This window comes from Dreissena polymorpha, chromosome 3 (assembly GCF_020536995.1).
Source record: "Dreissena polymorpha isolate Duluth1 chromosome 3, UMN_Dpol_1.0, whole genome shotgun sequence".
Taxonomy (NCBI): Eukaryota; Metazoa; Mollusca; class Bivalvia; order Myida; family Dreissenidae; genus Dreissena; species Dreissena polymorpha.
The window spans coordinates 21,107,299-21,125,168 of record NC_068357.1 but is presented as its reverse complement, the minus strand read 5'-3'; the positions used below and the strand labels follow the sequence as shown (position 1 = coordinate 21,125,168).

The 17,870-nt window shown below is 33.5% G+C and overlaps 2 protein-coding genes across 5 annotated transcripts in view; one reads left to right on the top strand and one right to left on the bottom strand.

Moving 5' to 3' along the window:
* Window positions 1-15,745, bottom strand: part of LOC127873240 (UTP--glucose-1-phosphate uridylyltransferase-like) — a 69,513-nt gene extending 53,768 nt beyond the window's left edge. Inside the window, exon 1 of the mRNA XM_052417014.1 lies at window positions 15,593-15,745. Within this exon, the coding sequence (XP_052272974.1) occupies window positions 15,593-15,604 (12 nt within the window). The 5' untranslated portion in view covers window positions 15,605-15,745. The remainder of the gene's footprint in view (window positions 1-15,592) is intronic.
* A 440-nt stretch (window positions 15,746-16,185) lies between these two features.
* The window catches only part of LOC127873236 (signal transducer and activator of transcription 1-like), a 186,333-nt gene continuing 184,648 nt past the window's right edge, over window positions 16,186-17,870 (top strand). For all 4 annotated transcript variants that reach the window (XR_008046068.1, XM_052416995.1, XM_052416997.1 and 1 more), the window contains exons 1-2: window positions 16,186-16,332; window positions 17,711-17,769. Coding sequence is in view for 3 of the 4 variants with exons in the window: in XM_052416995.1 (XP_052272955.1) it covers window positions 17,722-17,769 (48 nt within the window). In the remaining variant the exon portion in view is untranslated. The remainder of the gene's footprint in view (window positions 16,333-17,710; window positions 17,770-17,870) is intronic.

Below are 17,870 nucleotides of genomic sequence, written 5' to 3'. Positions count from 1 at the left end.
AAATGAACGCTTTTATCTTTGCTTACTCTTTTATTTTCAATTCTGTATCACAACAAAAACCAAGCGCAGACACAACAAAACAAATTTTATGAATTCATTCGGTCAGGACCAAACAAAACAAAAGCTATTGTAATTGTTTAGCAATATAAGGAAGGTGGGCTAAAATATCCTAGTTAATAGAATTTAAAATCTTTTCAACACTAGTAAAATGTCTGCCAAGAAAATATGCTTGCAATTAATAAAATACAATTTGGCTGAAAGTCTTGAATCACTTTACATTTATCAGGGGACTGCTTGAAGGGTCAAATTTTAGGAAGAAGTATCTTATTCATGACAGGGATTAAGTAGAAGTCTGGAGAAATCAAGAAAAAGTGACGTTTTTGGTTAGATAATACATATTCTGTAATAATTTGGATTTGAAAGTATTAAATAAAAAATATAAATAATACATTTGTCTCATTTAACTATATTAATTGTTAAATTAATTTACCATAAAAGAAAAAGAAAAAACAACAACACATTAACAACTAATAACTTACAGCTTTCAAGTGAGCATGAAAGAGCACTAACATCTTCACACCATCCACGATACCAAAAGTAAATTATTTTATTATTTTATTATTTTTTTTTTGGGGGGGGGGGGAAATTTTATTTATGTATTACAAATTCAATATTTAATATCAACTTTTATTCTTACCAAAATATTGTATATACCTTGCAATCCTACTTCCGATTGAAACAGCAATACAGCCTGATCAAAACACAAGTCATTGATAACCACACCAGTGTTACAAATAACAAGGTGAGAAGTCAATTTAATAAACCTTTGCCTAAAAAATCTACAAGCTGTTACTTAAAATTATCAATGATGTCGGTCTGACATAAAGTCTTTAAGGTGAAAGCAAGATTGCGTTGCATATAATAAGCATAATCCAGTAATACAGTAATAACATATTTGATGTCCAAATTACAATAAATTAAAAATGTCAGGTTATTTCTGTATTGTATAATATTTCACAGCTTCTTTATCAATTGGCACCTTAATTTCTCATCTGTTGACCTTCAAATAAAAAAAATTGTCTACATGATGATTAAGGTATCATCTGCCACCGGGCACCTTGGTAAAACTTTGAATGCCTCAAAATTAAATGATATATCTTTCATTGTCAAAGAAAAACAGACGTCCTCCTAAATTTACAAACTAATGGCTGTTAAAGTATACACTTCAAACATTAACGATTCAGATTATCCTTATTCATTTTAACTCATTAATTTTCTGTTATCAAACACTACACAAAAAATGTAATCAGCAATTATAAAGAAAGTTTTGAAATCAAGACTGACAGATTGGCTTACTGATGAATTGATTACACCCAAACTGAACATAAATTAAGTTACAATAATCAAATGAAACATTTTCATACAATTTTCTTTACAAGGTAGCAAACCATTGATTTATGCACCAAAATGGTCAGTTTAACAAAATTAAGTAGTATCACTTTACTGACACTTATGCATAATTGAACAGAACAATACTATATTTCTCCCAGGTAGATATCACTATCTATGTTGATGGTTAAATTTGAATTGTCAATATGAGTTCAAAGTAGGTGCATGACTTTTGATGCTTGTTCTCTTACATGTTTGCGCTAGTTTCAGAAAATCAAATACTGGTGAATTTAACACGAAGTTAATAATAAGTGCTTTTAATTTTTAGCAGATTATTGCCCGCTTGAAATTTAAGTTACTTGTTAAAGTTGCACCGAAAAAATTAACTTTTCTTCTTGGACTAATAACATTGACATATCAGTTTTGAAATCATTATGAAATGTGTCAGATTAGCTCAATTTGAGACAATCATGCATTGACTCCTTAATATTTTTAAAGGACCATGTTATCTGCATACATGCCATAATTTTTGAGGTCCAAAGCGGGACATTCCATAAAAAATTGTCGGGACATTTGACCAAAAAGCAGGACACCTAAAACGATCTATCATTCCACCTTTACTATTGTCAGTAAATAGTACTAACAAAAACTCTTGATACTTTTATTCAAGACATAAAACATCTGATATGAAGCATGAAATCTAAAACATAACAATAACAGTTTTATTAAATAAGACAATAGCAAACAACGAAATAATATTCATCTTTTTAAGAGTATAAAATCTAGAACATTACGACAACAATACTCATTATATTAATTTCAATGGCAAACATTAACGCAGGGGAGGTTATCCAGTTGACTGAAAGTACGGGTTACAGTACACTATCTACCGAACCACTTTTACTGTTTGTTGCGATGTTTTTTTAAGCATGTATCCATGCGCAGTTTGTTACTTGTCAATTGTCGCGGCTTAATTGGAGTAGGGTCAAACTGTCATGCATAGCACCTCGTTGATTTTAGCTTAATTGAAGAAGGGTCAAACTGTCATGCATAGCACCTCGTTGTTTTTATTACAATTACACCCAATTACACTAGACAGGATGGGTATCACTTATTGGACTGTTTGTTGCGATTTTGGTATATTGCGCATTCGGATTATCCCGCTATATTGGAACTAAACATTGAATGTAAAAGACTCATTAATGACGTAGAGTTAATTTTACGAAACAATTGTTTTGTAAACCGTTTCAAACAAATACAAAAATAAACACATTTTCAACATTTATTTCATTATAATCGATAGCAATAAGCGACCACTATTTTAAAGACCACCATGGTGTGAATGCCTGATGAAATCAATAATTAGCCGATAAATCGCTGATAAGGTGTCATAAACAACACTGGTACACACGATAAGTAGAATCGGATTGTTAATTGGGGGCAATAAAGGGATTAGCGGTGGTAAGTGTTAGCGAAACAGAGCTTGAAAAGCGAATTTTATTGGGAACCTATAGACCTTACATCGTTTTTTACGAATGTCGGGACAAATCGTCTCACGGCGGGACGGCGGGACAAAGGGTCCAAAAGCGGGACTGTCCCGCCGAGATCGGGACGTATGGCATGTATGGTTATCTGACTGGGTCATTTACAAAATTTATTAATTTCCCTAAATTGGTTGATTTATAAATTGGAAATAAGTAGCCCAAGGAAATAATTTTAAAAAAAGATCAGAATTTGACCAAAACAAGAGGGCCATGATGGCCCTGCATCGCTCCACTGTTTTTTCTTTGCGAAAAAAACGTGTAATGCGCATGGGTTGAAATGTACTCAAGCAAATTGTGACTTTCTCTTTCTATCCCTTGTCTCACTGGGCGCTTAAAGTTGGAAAGATGAGCATTTTTATATATGGAAAAAGTTACTACCGTGTTAACTAAACAGACAAAAAAGCCTGGGAATTGTTGCACAGGTCCTTTGCTTATAACGTAGGTACATTTATCTCTCCAAAATATATTGTCGTTCTTTCTATTTCACATATTTTTAGATGCTGAAGATCAAATCTACGCATTTGATTTGAAACAGATTCACAAGACCCATAGGAATCAAAATTCCTTAACCCTTTACCAAACAACACATTTTGGACTTTCCCAATTTGAAAGAGGTTGCAGACGTCAATTGAATTAAAATGGAATATGAAGGAAATGATCAGGTAGGGTAGAAATAATTGTGATAAAAGGAGAAATTGCTCATCAACCCACACATCCCTAAGACCAACAAGCCTGAGAATATTATGATAATCTAAAGATTATTTCTTTAAATTTATAAATGTATTTAATTAAGTAATACATTTGACTTCTAAGATCAATTCATAACTAATATTAAGAAAATTATAAAATGGTCAGAAATATATATGGATTGTTGAGCAATTGACAATCATTTCAACAATTCATGATCAGTCACGATTCACAAATGGAACAATGAATCATTAGTTATTAAAAAGCAGCATATACGATAGTTAAGACATTGCACTTCATTAATTTCAACACCTTCTCTTCGATACAAAGTTTGAGTTTACCGTGCAGTATCATATATTGACTTTCCTTGAAATAATTATGTTCATGGAAGCTGTGTTTTTAAAATCAATAATATATTATTAAACTGGTTTAAACACTATAAAAAAGACATGAAATTAACATGTCATCCCAAATATTTTCATCCGGATATATGGTCACTTTCGACATATTTAAATAAAACCCGACTTTTTTCAGTTTATAAGAAAAACATTCATAACACATGTTCTTACTTCAATGCCTTTGTAAGCAGTCACCATCTGACCTAAAATGGCCTTAAATGACAGAGTTTTATCTCATGTTTACAAGATGTTGATGTTGTTGTTGGTCACAGCCAAACAGCCGCAGTAATCTCCACTGGTAAACGTCATATGTTCAGTTTTGTGACCCCCGGGCCGGGTCAAATTTGAGCCCAGGGGAATAATTTGAACAAATTTGGTAGAGGACTATAAGATATCACTACATACCAAATTTAGTAGCCCTAAGCTCTATAATTAAGAACAAGAAGATTTTTAAAGTTTGCACAAAAAAGGCCTTATTTAAGCATATGTTCATTTTTGTGACCCCTGGGACAAGGTCGAATTTGTTCCTAGGGGCATAATTTGAACAAACTAAGTAGAGAACTATTAGATGTCACTACCTACCGAATTTGGTAGAAATAGGCCCAATGGTTATGGACAAGAAGATTTTTATAGTTTGCACAAAATGGGCCCGATATAAGCATACAGTCCAACCTGCCCGAGCGACCGCCTGTTAATAGCGACCAACAGTCAATAACGACCACACCGATTTCCTCCCGAACGATTTCACTATATATTGAACCTGCGAATAAAGCCCACCTGTGAACAAAGACCAACGACCACCCTTTTACATTCCCAAATCTCCATTTTGATAGCTTACAACGACCACTGCAATCATAAAAATCAACGCGTTAAGGTCATTAGTTTGTTAGGTAAAGGACACAGTTGTAGACAGTCTCATATAAATATCAGATGTCATTTATTGTCCATTATTGTCAACTTTACTAGTTGTGTAGTAGTGATTCATGTATTTCATGTATAAATGTTTGCTATGTTATGAGTATTTTGTACTTTGTTCTCTGTATAATTACATGTACATGTACGTATACATGTATGTCAATAGTTATTTATACAGTATATGATAAATTAAATAAATAATAAAAACATAAGGGAATAGAAATACAACATGTAATAAATATACAAATGTAAAACAAAACTGTGTTTTCAATCCTCTATTTCATTATACATGCATAAGTATTCAAACATTTAAACAATAGAGCACATACATAGATAAGGTACCTGTTAAAAAAACTACTAGCATATTTTGCAAAGTTTCGAGCGACCCTGCGAATAAAGACCACCTGTGAACAAAGACCACAACGACCAAATCCCTTGAGTGGTCTTTATTGACAGGTTGGAATGTATATTCAATTTTGTGACCCCTGGGGAACGGTCAAATTTGATCCCAGGGGCTTAATTTGAACAAACTTGGTAGAGGACTATAAGATGTCAGTACATACCAAATTTGGTAGCCCTATGCCATACGGTTATGGACAAGAAGATTTTTAAAGTTTGCACAAAATAGGCCTTATATAAGCAAATTTTTGATTTTTTGACCCCCCAGGGCAGGGTCAAATTTGACCCCAGGGGCATAATTTGAACAAACTTGGTAGAGGACTATTAGATGCCACTACATACCAAATTTGGTAGCCCTAGGCCCAATGGTAATGGACGAGAAGATTTTTAAAGTTTTCACAAAATAGGCCTTATATAAGCAAATTTTCAATTTTTTGACCCCCCGGGGCAGGGTCAAATTTGACCCCAGGGGCATAATTTGAACAAACTTGGTAGAGGACTATAGGATGTCACTACATACCAAATTTGGTAGCCCTAGGCCCAATGGTAATGGACGAGAAGATTTTTAAAGTTTTCACAAAATAGGCCTTATATAAGCAAATTTTCAATTTTTTGACCCCCCGGGGCAGGGTCAAATTTGACCCCAGGGGCATAATTTGAACAAACTTGGTAGAGGACTATAGGATGTCACTACATACCAAATTTGGTAGCCCTTGGCCCAATGGTTATGGACAAGAAGATTTTTAAAGTTTGCACAAAATAGGCCTTATATAAGCAAATTTTCAATTTTTTGACCCCCCCGGGGCAGGGTCAAATTTGACCCCAGGGGCATAATTTGAACAAACTTGGTAGAGGACTATAAGATGTCAATACATACCAAATTTGGTAGCCCTAGGCCTAATGGTTATGGACAAGAAGATTTATAAAGTTTGCACAAAATAGGCCTTATATAAGCAAATTTTCAATTTTTTGAAACCCCGGGGCAGGGTCAAATTTGACCCCAGGGGCATAATTTGAACAAATTTGAAAGAGGTTCACCACAGGAACATTCCTGCGAAATTTCATCAGATTTGGACCAGTAGTTTAGGAGAAGAAGATGTTTAAAGAAAAAGTTAACGCACGCACGCACGCACGGACGCACGCACGCACGCACACACGGACGCACACACGACGGACACAGGACCATGACATAAGCCCCGCTGGCCTTTGGCCAGTGGAGCTAAAAAAGAAACTATAAATTTGTGAACAAGTCCCTTCAAAAAAAGATTCACTTTCGATTGTATTTAAATATTCCGTTTAAATGAATTAAAAATTATACTTTTTAAAATGCAGAGGAATTCAAATGCTATAAACAAATAATGAAACCTTATAAAGCAGAAAGCATATTTTTTTCCTTAAATCTTAAATACTATTAATTGAATCATAGCAGAGCTGAATAGTTCCAAATAGAATAATTTTTATCTTACCGTTTTCATCTATTTTATTATCTTTTTGAGAAAATCACTCAGTTTCCCTATAATATTTTATCGCTAAAGTTTGCTTGTAAGCTGCCAAAACCATCGCTTACATTTTTTGCAAATGATCGTAGAGCCTAATTCGTCCCTCTGTAACTGTTGTTTGAAATATATCCCATTATTTGTTATGTTGTCTAGATTTAGTATCCTAACAATATCAAAACAACCATGATTTTTTATGCGGACATTTAAATAGATAGTTTGATTTATTTCAACATAAATTGCATAGATTTACATGGCAGCATGTTATATACACACAATAAGTAATAATAACAACCTGCATGTATAAACAAAGCCATGTCAATCAACATTATACGTTAAGGATTGCACAATAAAGGGTTTGCAATTAAACCCTTATTTTCATTGTGGTCCTTTAGTTATAATATTGTATGACATAGGAGACAACGTTTTATATCACAGTATATAGTAATATCACAGTAAATAATAATGAAAGACATATGACATACAAATGTATTTAAGTTACACTAACCTAAATGCATAGAATATATTCTGATAAGTTCTAGACTAGACATTATTAAGAAGTAAATAACAAAGGATTAACTCAGCAGTGAACACCATTTAAATCTTTGCTCTATACATATTCTCAAGTATCACGGGGTGGCTGTCTGGCTAACTTAGGGCTAGAGCAGAGAGAACCATACTGGACAGGTAAGGTCAATCATCTGGGTAGTGTTGCAATGTTACACCACAGTACCACACCATTATTGAGTAAATTTGAGTGATTTTCAATCTAAATTTGGAAATTGGAGCTTAGAAATGACTTTAAACTAATTGCTAATTTCTTGAGTGAAAAGTTAGTTAATCAAAGCGCTGAAGGCACTGAATTTGTTCACTGTTGTATAATCTTAGACGCAACTCAGTTTTCAAAATTATGTTATAGCTTTTTATATCACAAGTTTGAAATGACCACAACCCATTCAAATTTATAAAGAGTGTGTCTTAAAGCACAGGTCGAGATGTGTTATTTTTTTCAAATCATTGATACAGCTAATCAGTGTGAACAGGCTAATCTTATTTGACATGCATTAAGCCCCGTTTTCCCTGAAAGCAGCCAATATGTACAGATTTCAATGATAAACACTAGACTGGCCAACGTTGTCTTACAAGCTGTTAAATACACGCTATGTAGAGTACCAGTGAGAACAGGCAGATGCAGTGGTTAGAGCAGACGAATTTTACAGGAGTTATCCACACAGGCTGTCATGGGTTACGGTTCCTGCCGTAGCTAAGCTATACTGATTTGCAAATTTGCGTCTGCATTATTTGTGAGCTAACGCTCACAAGTAAAAAGCAATTGGTTCTGGGTCATGGTCTGCACAAGAGTAACCCTTACAGAAGCCAATAAATTTTCCTCTAGTTTGTTATTTACTGATAGAAAAGTATTTAGTATTTGGTAAATTATATACTGAGGTAAACAGCTGTGAATTGTTATGGGCCTGTACTTGCTTGGTTCTGTTGGGCTCCCTTTGTTTCAAAATACATATAGGACTGATAGTGCCTTAAAGCTATGATGTTTGTAGAACACATTTGAATAATTTGGTTTAAAAAGGGAGAAGAAGATGACATTTTTGATTCTTATATTATTAGAAGTCTAGGTGCTTTTGAGTTTTGTAGTTTGGTTATACATTTTCTATTTACACCCTGACTTAATTTCCATATTAAACAAATATTTGTGTCAGGTATATTATATTATTCATTGTTCAAAAGGTCATCATCAATTGAAATTGTATTCATTGCTTTACAGTGTTTGAAAAAAGATTAAAGTGATGGAGAGCTTCTTTTGTTTTGGCTTTGAGACCCCCATTGCATTTCCAATATTTTTGAAGGGGGGGGGAGGTGTCATTCATTGCAAGTAATTTAGCACTAAAGCATTTTCTCTCCATTCACAAATACCGTTATAATGATTACTGGAATACTTTCAAACATAATTTATTATCACCATTTTTATTAATATTGTTGGCTTTTTTCGATTTGGGTTTGGAAATGTGTCCGAGGAGGTGTTTTAAAAGATGAACTGCAATTCATGTGTGAAACAGTCCCATGTTGGTTGTAACTGGGGGTATGTATTTAGACTCAATTATAACTCCTGTAATTGGTATTTGCTTGTAATCATTACAAATTGGTCTTTTTGATCTTCTTTTGACATCTTGCTTTGAGATATGGATTTACACTCTAGTAGTTAATTTCGCCAATTATTATCAGACATGGTATTTTCAATTGTGTTTACTTTGAATTGCAAGTTCAGATAACTGTCAACTTAAATGCTTAGCCCTTTCATTTATTGCCAAATCTTATCATTAAGGGAGAAACTCTCCTAGTTAAACAATGTTTTAGACAGTTCTTACTCACTGTTGCTGCCAGTGTTTGCCCTAGGCTGTTTTGCCTCCCCTTTGAATGCCAACCAAGATGCGCCATTTTGGCTGAGAGTCTCATTGTCCAACACATCAAAGAAGTTTTTGGACAAAAATTAGGTGAAATCCTCAGAGTTTTGGTCATCAATGTTAGTGAATATGCATATTGTTCACAGTTTTATAAGTTTCATACCATTATTTAATATTATAACATTACACTCACTACACGAAGCCTAATTTTGTTGGTTGCAAGTATCTTCATTACAATTATACAAAATTCTTAGAAATGTTGCAAATACCTGTAAAACAAAAAGTATGCTTTAATGTGAAAGACACTAATACTATACACCCACATACACTTCTGGCCAGTAAAATATGATAGCTTGAGCAGAATGGTAGCTTTTTTCTACAGAAATAGCAAAGCGCCTTTTCACAAAGCTCCTAAGGAAAGCATTCAGCCAATGTCAGAAATCATGCACATTTGTCTCTGGCTATTTAAAGCTCTTGATGTCAGAAAGCATGCGCATTTGTCTCTGGCTATTTATAGCTCTTGATGTAAGAAATCATGCACATTTGTCTCTGGCTATTTAAAGCTCTTGATGTCAGAAATCATGCACATTTGTCTCTGGGTATTTATAGCTCTTGAACATTCAAACATTTAAAATTGTAAATTATATAACTATCATAATTTGGAATGGGTATGTTTTTTTGTAAGTTCAATTTGACTTTTACAGCAAAAATCTGATCAAATTGCACTGTAGTTGAGATTTCTCATAGAAGCTTTGTGAATACCTGCCCCAGTAACCTCCTCCCCAGTCTAGCAAGCAAAGCCATGGGTACTTGAATACATTTCAGTGGGAGAGAAAATTAGGCAAATAATTAAAAGGGTACAAATAATAAGGACACAATTTATGTCATGATTTCATACTCTCTTATATCGTTAACAATTCCAGGTTCTTATTACATTGATTATTGAATCCACAATGTAAATGCTATGTATGTGGTATGTTACCAGACTTGTACAAAGTGAAATGTATACCAGCGTTTTTTTTCATTCAAAATCGGGTCCGGTATGCCCCCTACTGCGCCGTTTTTAAATAATTTTTTTATTTATCATTTGGCAGGTATAGAAATCATCTACCTTAAAAGCTTATTACTTCCCTTGGATTTTGTCCAATCCAACCAGGGGGGGGGGGGGGTCTGTAGACAGCCAAAATGACCAAGTCAGACATCACTGACAATCAAGGTGTGTGGTTTATCAAAGAGATCATAGCCAGAGTTCATCATGTACCTATAGACATAAGTCCAGAGGTATGTAATGACCCTACTATTCACAAATTAGTACAGTAAAGAAATGATAATTATATCATTTAAAAAAAACCTTGACAAATCATTCAGTTGAGTTATGAATAATCCAAATATAAAAAATATGTACAGTAACTGTGAAAAGAAGTTAAATTCTTGGTAAGGAAATATATAATATGAGATTTTCCTTGAAAATAATTGTCTCTAATAAATCTCTATTTTTAGTAGCAAATAATTAAAAGCCACTGTCTATTTTTAGTAGCAAATAATTAAAAGCCACTACCATGACTGTAGATTCACCACTCAAAACATGTGCTGCTCCATGAGATACACATGCATGCCAAATATCAAGTTGCTATGTTCAATATTGAATAATTATCTCCCTTTGAAGTTTATTACTTTTCTTTGATTTGTATTTTTGAACTCAGACCTTGAAGGATGACCTTGACCTTTAACCACGATTTATTTGTCAGAAACACAATGCCGCCTACTGCGCCGCTTTGATTGATTTAACAAAAATATATACGTTGGCAGGTCAGATAATTATGTCCATATAAAGCTTATTACTTCCCTTGGATTTGTTGTTTCGACCCTAGACCTTGAAGGATGATGTTCACCTTGAAGTTTTAGCACTCAAAATGTGCAGTTCCATGAGATACACATGCATGCCAAATATCAAGTTGCTATGTTCAATGTTTAAAAAGTTATGGCCAATGTTATAGTTTTTTCGGACGGACGGACAGACTGACTGACATACTGACTGACGGACAGTTCAACTGCTATATGCCACCCTACCGGGGGCATACAAAGTATATATTTTTCCCAAATGGGAGCTAAAAAATTTCAATGGAAGGTTTCCACACAAAAAAATACAAAAAAAAAAATCTTTTTTTTTAGATCTAAATATTTTGTTCATCTCCCATTCATATAAGTTCAACCTTAGTAAATATAATACTGGACACTCTTGTATCCTCAATTTTGAAGTATTTTTTTGGAAAAACAACAACAACACTAATTTCCCAATTTTAGTCAAAACGCCGAGAATTTTCCCAATCCAAAGGGACCCGGACCCATTCCCAAAACGGTGGAAAAAAAACACTGTATACACAATAAAGTGCTTTCTATATGACATGGAGTATAACACAATAAATTATTGAGTTACTCTTTATCTAAGACATTTTATGACACTCTCCCTAAAACAAGGGTTTTAAACATGAAGACTGACCCATGGGCTTACCAACATGTATTAAAACCCATATAGTAACCAGGTACCAAAATTTATAAAATTATACTTACATGCATGACCTGATTGTAACAAATGAACAACATGTTAACATATTATGCATACATGAAAACTTAAGAAACAACTTACAACAAGAACTTTCATTGCAATAAATATCAAGCATGTGAATTCTACAAACAAACAACAAATGCTCTGATCAGAGAAAGAAAACAAAATAATGTCTGACATACATTTATATGACACAAGTTCAACAACACCTTTTGTTGATGTTTTTCATTTGCTGAAAAATGCTAGTTGTGTTAGAAACAAGAGCACCCCATAATGGGTGCCACGCTAGGCTGCGGGTGCAGTTTTGAACAAATAAAAGCTTGTCAGATTATATTTTTTTTAGAGGTCACAGTGAGATTGACCTTTGACCTAGTGACCCAAAAATGGGGGTGGCATGTAGAACTCATCAAGGTGCAGCTACAGGCTTTTTCCGCTCCATTTTGGGAAAACGCCACACTGGAATTTTGGGAATTTCGCGTCGTGAAAACCCCCATTTTGGGAAAAAAATTAATCGCAAAATTGGCTCAATTGGGAAAAATTATCGCATGTAAATTATTTAAAACAGTGTTTCTTATATTTCAAAGAAGCCGTTAACTGGTAAATAACGACTATTTTGATAACTTATTAAAATTTTACAAAATATTATGAACATGTGTGATTAGTGCAGGTTTTTTAATCTGAATTTGGGGAAAAGGCTTGGCCTTTTTGAGGTGAAAAAAATCGCGGGAAGCGCCGGATTTTAAGGAAGAAAAGGAAAGTCTTAAATAATCATTAACATATTTTACAGTTCTTAAAACAAATTCAAGGCAACAGATAATTTAATTATGCAATACTTTCTATTTTCTACACCAGATCAGGTCAACTTGTATATTTAAAGGGTAAAAAAAAAAAAAAAAAAAAAAAAAATTTTTTTTTTTTTTTTTTAATTGGGAATTTTTTTTTCAATTGGGAAAAAAACAACCAGATTTGCATTGGGAATGGGGCCGAATTTCGGACCCGTGGCATAGGGCGGAAAAAGCCTGAGCTACATATTAAGTTTCAAAGTTGTTGGTTGAAGCACTTTGATTTTAGAGCCAATGTTCAAAACCTTGACAAAATGTCAAGGTTTTAGCACTATGCGGACAGCGGACAACATGACGACGGATACGACGACAGACACGACAAGATGGCTATGACAATACCTCGGGTTTTCTCCGAAAACAGCCGAGCTAAAAATAACAAACCCATGTATGCAGGTGCACAAGTTCACATTGTAAATTAGTTTCCTCACTCTAACAACAACTCTTTTTCATTTGTATGACGAAAGTCAATCTTGGGATATAATTCATAATGAAATTAAACAATAAAAATTTACATGACACATTATGGTTTCTTATCCCAGGAATCACTTATGAGCATGCAAACAAACAAACTTTGAATGGTGTGAATGGTGTATAGGAACAACAGATGTATCATGTGACAACATTTTAATCTGGAAGTCTTGATACTAGGTTGTCCTGGCTAACTATCTGACCCTTTTTTTCAAGATTTCAAGCAGTCTGCATGAAACTGTCATATATTATAAATAATATTTCATTGATGAAGTCTACAATGACACGTTCTGGGTAGTTTAACACATAAAATCTTATATATATATCAATTTGTATATATATGTTAAGGGAATCAATTTTTTGAAGTTTTATTGACCAAATGTCAACTGCAATCGAGTACTCATGCTTTTCGGGTGTGATGTCTCCATAACAGGTAAACAATGCACATAATGGATGTAATTACAGGTTAAACTGAACTATCATATTTGAGTGGTAATCACACTGTAAATTAAACATTTTTTACATGGATTTATCAGGAATTAAATATTGTATCCTCTGATTACTGTGTAAAGAAACTCATCATTCAAATATTTATATATCTGTTTTTGACACAATTTTTTATTAGCAAAACGATTGTGACTGTGTCCAAAACACACATTCTGCAACGAACTGCATCATGTGTGAATATTGCATCAAGTGATTTCATACCCACCACTAAAAAAGAACCCACAAATCAACAAGGCACCAAGATTCCATAATTTGGCTACTATCAACAGTGATATGCTTTTGCATTCAGAAAAGATACTTAACAATTAAAATACAGTTCCTTCAATTCAAATCCTTTATTATAAAGTATCGCAAATGGGGGCAATTGCACTTTACCAGTACGTAAAAACGAACGGAAAAGCGTACCCTTACCCTAACCCTAACCCCAAACACCTACACCTAACCCAACACCTAATAATCCTTTTTATCCTATATTTCCTTAAGGCCACTCCAAATTGATCTGTTGGTCTACGGATTTTTTTGAAAAAAAGTTGAAGAGGCGAGCAAATTTTTTTTCTTTTTTTTGAAAACAGGAAAATTATTGAGCGAGCGAAGAATAAAAATAGAAATTTTTTGCATTATCAAGAGATACAGGTTTAAACAGCTATATTTTTTATTCAAATATTTAAATCAATTCTTATACAAGCAATATATATCGACCTCATATTTATAGGAGAAAGTTGCATATGACCTTTGATCACGAAATATACATGTAACCATATCATTGAAGTGAGTGACACATGTCTACCTACTGCTGCTTATATTTGTTTGAAGTTTTAAACAGTGAAAGCTGTGAAAAGGTATACCGAGTTGCAAGCTTTGAAAAGGTATAACATGTTACAATTGGACAATCATCAAAATGATAATGACAGACAGTCGGACAACAGCCATGCATATAATCCATTGTCGCTACCTTATTTTAAAACGGGAATATCGCTGGATCGTACGTAATTGTATTTTTCTGAAATAAATTTATACATTACAAAGAACTTATTTGATGTTTCTGAAATACACAGACCTAGCTGTTAAACTTGTTCCGTCAACCATGTATTTTAAAAATTATTAAACATTGTCCCTGTGAAACTTTTAGAACCATCATTTAATCATTTTATGTTTAATTTTTTGTTCACTTAAAATTGTGTTATAGGAAAAATGTGTCTACATATAGGGAAATACCGCCATATGCCCAGTTAATGAAGAAAAAAAAAAAAAAAGTTAACGTCATGTTTCCCGATGTGGTTTGAAATTGAACATGTTTCAAAGGTATCTGCTGATAGTTGCATGTTCGAACGTAAACAAACATTCAAATAAGTCACAGAACATAGAAGATGTGTTTATATTTTTAAGAGTTGGCTGCAGCAACTTTTCACCACAATTTGTTAGAACGATCACGACAGCGAAACATGTACTGGTTGTCTTGAATGTTTCAGCGTCTGCAGGTATCTATAAAAAGGGTTACGAAACACTATATTTGGCATTTGTATTCAGTGTCAAAATCGTTTCTATTAGATCGCGTTTTTTGTTTGTTTGTTTTTTCCACAAATTAAAAAAACAACATGCACTATGGTTACAGGACACAAAAATGAGTGCAAGCGGTAATTTTTTTTCCATTTCGAAAAAATAGGTGCGCCAAATCCGACGACCAACAGATAAATTTGGAGTGGCCTAATATGTGGAGCTACCGCCCCCAAACCCCCGCTTTGTCAATAGTGGTAAACAACTGCGTACCAGTAAAGTGCAATCTGCGCGCAAATCTATAAACACACTTTTATGAATTTGATTTTTTGTAATTGGATAAAAAGACAACTTCATATGATATGTCGTCCGAAATATCCGAAAGATAGAGTCCGAAATAACATGCACGACATTTCAACACATTTAGCTGAAATAAAAATGAAAAACACGTAATCAAATATACTTACGGAAGAAGCCATGATGCTCTTTTATGCAGAAATCGCTGTCAATTAAAAGCCGATACCAACACGGTGGTGCTGCGTTGTTTACGTAGATTGCCAAAGTCAAACGGTCTTCTTGTTATTGTTGGCATGTGACCTTGACACAGCTTAAACGGTTACATACCACCAACATCATCTCTGAAATATTTTCAGACATCGACACGTCAGTGCTGTATAAGACGATTGTTACAAATAAGTAATATTACATATAAGGCACTGTCTATACTATACAATAATATTGCTCAATTTTACATATTCAATATAAGTTGCTAAACTGCATTTAATTATTCAAATTGTAATATTTCGGCTTATCTATTAAGTATTGAGCAATTAATAGAGACTCGAGATCTTTACTTTTTTTCAAATTGCGTACAGTATCGACCTGCGTTTCATCAGAAACCAACTGCAATCCATAAGCAAAATGAAGAGAAAAAAAGATGAACAAGAGTAAATGGACTTGATTTTATGTTTTTTTAAACATCCCGTTTAGAGCGAAAACGCGAAACCATGGGATCCCAGATAATAAAACCAATCTATTTATGGTAACATTTTTAGAAAATGTTAAGTTTCATTTTGTAAAAATATATCTTACCTGTTTTGCAAAATTGACACTTTTCCATTTGTTCAGCCGCCATACTGCATACATTATGATTTTGTGAAAGGTTTGTTTGATTGAAAAGGATAACAGACTGTCGCATAATACATATGTAAGTATACAATTTTAAATAATACAAGAATGCTATTACTGTATATTTCTGACCGACCAATAGTTATAATTGATAATCTATGCAATAAATTGATATTCATATATTTGCTTCCGAGTTTAATGCATATGTACTCAATTAGTAATTTAGTTTTTTAACATGTTTGGATAGATACATAAACCACATTCATTTTGTTATACAGTTATTATTTAGCAGCTGATTGATAGCAGATCTGATTCACATTGCTTCAACACAACCAGTCCGGTACCTATGACAAACATAGCAGATTATATTCACCGAAAATGATCCATAACATTAACATATCTTTACGAATTAAAATCGTTATCAATGTGCATTCTCAATTTTAAAGCCCTTTCAGAATTCAGACATTTCAATCTTGGGTGTCCTTTCGGCTACTGTAAGCACAGGTGGTTAGCGTGTGACTATGATATTAATTAGTGAAAACATCATTTTGAATGATAAATAATCATATTATAACGAAAAATCAAATTTTCTGAAAAAAAAATCACATTTCTGATCGATGTTAACTGGGTCGCGCGAGTTGTGTATCGTGTTATTTCTTAAAAGTTGACCCAGTATTTGTACAAATATTGCAAGACATGTACATTTACAGAAAGAAAATTCATTTCTGCGTTGAATAAGACCGGGCTCGTGAAAATCGCTGCACAATTGATGAAGTAATGGCTGTTCAAAGCAATGCACCCTGTTTTCGGGTGATTTCGAGTTGAATACCTTGTTACATATATATTTGATAGTGAATTTTTTTTCAGAAAAGTTGATTTTTCGTTATAACATGATTATTTATCATTCAAAATGATGTTTTCCCTAGTAAATATCATAGCCACACGCTCCTAACTGTGACTGTAAGCATTGACAACGCCGGTCAGCTCACGAACAATGTCAATAAGCAGACTCACATATTCTTGCTCAAACTCACTGTTGACTCAAACTAAAAACTCAAACAGACAGTTGTGGAAAAAATAATTAGCAAGATGTTGAAACTCATCTCCAAAGAAGAGCATAATCTGAAAGTTGAGTCAAAATGTTGACCTAAGTTCTGTGCTGAGTCATCATCAGTCAAGGTTCTGTGGAAATGATCCGAAACAAAATAGTTTAAAGCTGTGCTCCGTTCCTTGTACACGCCTCGGGATGATCGTCATTGAAAATTGTTTTGACATTATACATTTTGCACATTTAATTTTTAAGAGTAATTTGTATCTCAATATACTATATGTGTAACAACCAGACGCTTTTATGGTACGTGTTCAACATTTCTAAATAGATAAATCTAAATGTCAAAAATTCGATCTCTGTAGTTCCACTCTCCTTCGTATCTAAATCCAGAACTTTATATTTTCAGAAGCGCTCAAGATGGGAAGTCCTGGTCAATGCACCAGTATTTTAGAGTTTTTGCATCAGGTATTTTAATCATCTTTAACATGAAAAGTTATCATTATTTAAGGTTAAATTTCCCTTTTTATGTATGTACTGCTTGGTCCATTTTACATCATTGAGATAAT